The sequence below is a fragment of the Orycteropus afer genome, unplaced genomic scaffold (assembly GCF_000298275.1).
Source record: "Orycteropus afer afer isolate SDZICR_OR568_19922 unplaced genomic scaffold, OryAfe1.0 scaffold00084, whole genome shotgun sequence".
Lineage (NCBI taxonomy): Eukaryota > Metazoa > Chordata > Mammalia > Tubulidentata > Orycteropodidae > Orycteropus > Orycteropus afer.
The window spans coordinates 4669861-4674958 of NW_006921671.1; the positions used below are offsets into that span (position 1 = coordinate 4669861).

Below are 5098 nucleotides of genomic sequence, written 5' to 3' on the forward strand. Positions count from 1 at the left end.
GGTTGGCAGACAATGGTCCTATAAGTTTATGTGAATGATCAGAATTCCCAGGTGTATAGTAGAGTTGACAAGGGGAAGGTTGTGGTCACTGCTTGGTCATAGCCAGCTACTCAGAACAACCGAGTAGTTGAATCTGCAGGCTTGGGATCACAGTCGCAGGGGACATCAAGCTCAATTGGTATAACATACTATATAAAACATGTTCCACCTCCTACTTTGGCAAGTAGCAACTGGGATCTTAAAAGCTAGCAAGGTGCCATCTAGATGCAACAATGGAGCATCTGTGGGTTCAAACCATCAACCTTTTGGTTAGCACCCACATGTCTTAACCACTATACCACCAGAGTTCCTAATATAATGATACAGTAATATGAAGCAGCTCTGGTAGCATAGTGCCTAAGGCACTTGACTACTAACCAGAAGGCTGGCGGTTCAAACCCACAAGCCACTCCTCTGAAGGAAGGTTGGGCAATCTACTTCCATAGTGATACCACCTCAAAGAAGGGTCGTTATGAGTCGGGTCTGACTTGATGGCACATAACAACAACAACAACAATAATAATAATGTTTTGATGAATTTTGCAAAGTAGAGCCCATTTGTTATTATGGACCATAGTATGTACTGCAAATTTTTAATATAATAGGCTTTACAGGGTCTGGAACCATATTCGTTAGACTTTGCTCAAATGGACATTATGTGGCAGATGACTGTACTAGAGTTATTTATTTTGTACATTTTTATTCATTTTCTTTATAAATACTCAAAAAGTAGAACTGTATCTAAACCTTTTTATATGGGCTTTAAGAATACCACATTTAAATAAATGCTTAAAAATAGAATATTTTTTATGGTCATATTAATTCATAGAGAAGAAATTCTATGAGGGGGCCCAAGCAGATGACAAAACTATAGAAATAGGCTTTTCCAACAGTGCACTTTCATTATAGTAAATAATTGGTAAGTTCCCCCTAGAAATACCTAGTTCACTTATATTAGTTGAAACATGATTGATATTTATGAGTTTCTGAGGTATGCTCAGTTATTCCTTTTAGCCATCAACTTTCTTGATGGAGTCTTAAAGAAACCACACAATTATTTCCTTAGAAGCGGAAATTGAATCCCTTTTTGAATTAAAAAGCATAAAATGTGTGAATTATATCTTCTTAATACCTGACTTTGTCAAAGGATCATATAGCTTCTATGTATAATGATTTCCACACATGCTACTTCTATAACAATTTGCTGATTTAAAAGTATAAAACAAATCAAGAACCATGATAACGAAGGTATAATAAAATGTACAAAATAGGGTTATACCTAAAAAATCCATGGTGTCCTTTTCCCTCATATTTTCTATTTGGGAGGAAAACTTCTAGACAATGTTGCATAGACCTAGTTGGTCAGATAACCCAAAGTGTTAATCATGCGCAAAAAAAAAAAAAAAAGATCTGCCTAGGACTATGATTGAATTTGTCCTCCTTAGTTTATCAAGCAACTTTTCAAAATAAAACATTTTCCTTATCACACAGTTCAAGTAAGCACAGGGATATAGGTTAATGGGAGCTTTATTCCATTGTACTATGGAGTTGATCACTAATTGCCCTCTTGAAAATTATTTCCACAGAAGGCAGCAATTCCATATAAAATAGATTTTTAAAATACCCCAAAATATTTTTCAAATATATTATGACACCAAATTTTTATTGCATGAACAAAAATGCCTAAATAATAACATATATCTGTTTACCATAAATAATGTATATTCCATACATATGATAAAAACCATATGTCATAAATGTTCTCTATGCTTCAGACAAAAATTGGAAAGAGCCTAAATGTCTAGCAATAGGAAATAGCTTGGTTTAATATATAAATATCCCCTCAAATGTGTTCTATCTTCCACAAGTTTTCAACAATCATTTTAAAGCTATTAAATAAAAGGGTTTTCATGAATATTTTGGAGATTGGGAACCAAATGTTTGCTCAAAAGTAGAATGATGAATTCATGTCAGTAAATGAAAAAATAGGACAATTTAATAAATATTAAATCAAGCTAATTTCCTAAAGGGCCTTTTGGCATTCCATGAAGTGTACTTTCCCTAGTACAATGTCTACTGCCAAAAGAACATCTTTTGACAATCATTTGCTGCACTGCCATCAACTTAAATGTTAATCTAGTACCCTTGATCTTTGCTATATTTCTAATTAGTTCAAGATTTAACAATGGTCACAATTCCTGCCTTTTTATAAAAAAAAAAAAAAAAACCTGTATCATTTCTTCTAATCACAAGAAAGTGGGCTTGTGCGTGTCAACAAAGTGAGTTCTTCCCAATGTCCACACATCTTTGGAACTCAGATAAACTGAAGCACAACTCCACTAAACCCTATGAATCTTTCTAAGAACTACAAGAATTTGTGTGCAACACCAAGATCAATTAAAGTCATTCAGACAATTGAACATTCATTCATTCATTAGCGACAACAAATTTTGTACTTTATCTTTCTTCTCCTCTCTCTGCAATAATTCCTTCTTCTTCCATAGTTTCTCTTTCTCCTTTTCCTTTTCTCTTTGTCTGGCAGAAATATCCATTTCCAGTCTTGCTACATCTTCCTGGTGGGTTCGCCATTGAATAACCTGAAATACAGAGAAAGAGAAACACTTGATTTCAATAGCTATGTACATTCAAGTGGTTTTACAGGTCATAAGGAGACTAGATTCTATATTAAGCATTAAAATTGTGTGTACACAGGAATATGTGATAAGTGTATGATGTTTGTACATGATATATGTGTAAGTGTTAAAGGGAAAAAGCAACTTTAACAGTACCTCATTTAGAGAGTCTTCACCTTAGATTCATGGAATAAAGTCCTAAAGAATCAATGAATTGATGTCAAGGGATTTGTGAATTCCTATTAAGAGTATATAAAAATTTCTGTGTTTTTTCACATATGTGTTTTTCTGGAATGTAGGTAATCTCTTCATTCAAAAAGTCTCAAATGGATTAAAGATTTTATAAAGTTTACAAATCTCTGATATATTTCAGCCTCTTTATTTTATAAGTGAAGCAATGGGTCCAATGAAGAGGGAAACAAATTTTTAAGACATTTAAAATAAATTAGCACAAGGTATTTGACTGCTAACCAGAAGACTGGTGATTCAAACCCACCAGCCACTCCTCAGAAGGAAGACTGGGCAATCTACTTCGGTAGTGGTATCACCACAGAAATCGAAGGAGGGGTTGCTATGAGTTGCGACAGACTTGACGGCAGTGAGTATTTTTGGTTTTTATTTTTATAAAGCCTTTAGATACTGAAATGCTCTTGCATTTATAATATTTTATTAATTTAAGGGGAAAAGTCCAAAAGTTTCCATCAAATACATCTAAAGAGAAAAACACATCACTTTGTCAAAATATGAGTTGGATCTGACTCAATGGCAGTGAGTTTGGTTCTTTATTTTAGTATGTGCCCTTAGTAAAAATATTATTTCATTTACAAAGGGCATGTGGCAATATGTATCAAAACACAAAATATGCATATCCTTTGACCCACAACAATTCCAAGAAATTATCTAAAGTTGACAATCAATTTGACAAGTGAATAAGGTGTGCTTACATGCAGTGCTACTTAAAACAAAAAACTGGAAACAGTCTAAATGTCTGGGAATAGGAAGTGATTTAATTATGGTACCTTCACACAAAGCATGCCATTCTAAAAGGATGGTGTATATTTATATTAATTGCCATAGAAAATGTCCAGAACATATTATTAGGTGCAAAAAAGCAGGTACAAAACCATATTTATAATGTCATATCATTAATCTGGGAGCTCTGGTAGCGTAATGCCTAAGGCACTTGACTGCTAACCAGAAGGCTGGTGGTTCAAACCCACCAGCCACTCCTCGGAAGGAAGATGGGGCAATCTACTTCCATAGTGATACTGCCTTGGAACCCAAGGAGGGGTCGCTATGAGTCAGGTCTGACTCGACTGCACATAACAACGAACAACAAATCATTAATCTAAAATATCATGCATGTGTCTATGCATGGAAGGAGACTTTGGAAAACTTACCAAAACAATAATATTAGTTATCTCTGAATAGTACCATTTCATGGAATTAAAAAATATATTCTTTAAACTTTTCTCTATTGGGCAATATTTTTACAATAAACAAGTATTATCTTTGTAAGCAGGAAACCAATGAAATGAACAAAACAAAAATACATGAACATACATGGCTGACAAAGCAGCAAAGAAGGGGGTACAGAGTGTGCACAACTGTTTTCAGAAAAGTAAGAAACTACATTCAATTTAATTACTTGTATCTTATATTTTTTATATAAGCATGACTCGTTAATGGTGATTTATAAAATATATAAAATAATAAATAGAATGATGTCCTATAACTATAATGAATTAAAATTACTAAATAAGCTCTCTTTGCACTTATATTATTCAGTTTCATTTTCTAAAAAAAAATCTTTGCACTATTTATCAAAATAACCAAGGAAATTTCTACTTTTGGTTTTCAAATACACTTAGGTTTTCACAACCTCTTGCTTACTCTAACCATCATATTTGCTTTCCTCTTTGAAATCTCATTCCTAGAATTGATGATCATCTATGTTTTCTGTATCTATCTTCTACATTCTGTCCATTCCTTTGTATAATTCTACACTTTTCTTCTCACTCCCTATGTCCACTCTTACACACCTAACACTACTGCTATCTTCTTTTTTCATTCACTATTTGATATGTTCATTTTCTCCTATGAGTTCGCCTATCAATTCTATGTGTCTATCTCTAAAATTTACATTATCAGCTCTTTTTGTCTGCAATCCAATGCTATATTGACAAATGTTTACAGATCTGATTATTTCCAAAATTTAACATTTCCAAAATTAAACTCACCATCCTTAACTTCATCACAGCTCCACACCAAGCTCTGTGAACCTGCCTCTCCTTTTCAAATATCCTTGGTTGGTCTAGGGAATCACAACCCTTCCTGTAGTTTGGATTTATTATTATTATTACACATATCCATCAACATGATTAAATACTTACATTTTACATCTGACTTGAGAAATCTTATATATA

At 33.3% G+C, this 5098-nt stretch overlaps 1 protein-coding gene across 1 annotated transcript in view; it reads right to left on the minus strand.

Moving 5' to 3' along the window:
* Positions 1–5098, minus strand: part of CCDC148 (coiled-coil domain containing 148) — a 289908-nt gene that overhangs the window by 110367 nt on the left and 174443 nt on the right. The window contains exon 10 of the mRNA XM_007941850.1: positions 2496–2636. Within this exon, the coding sequence (XP_007940041.1) occupies positions 2496–2636 (141 nt within the window). The remainder of the gene's footprint in view (positions 1–2495; positions 2637–5098) is intronic.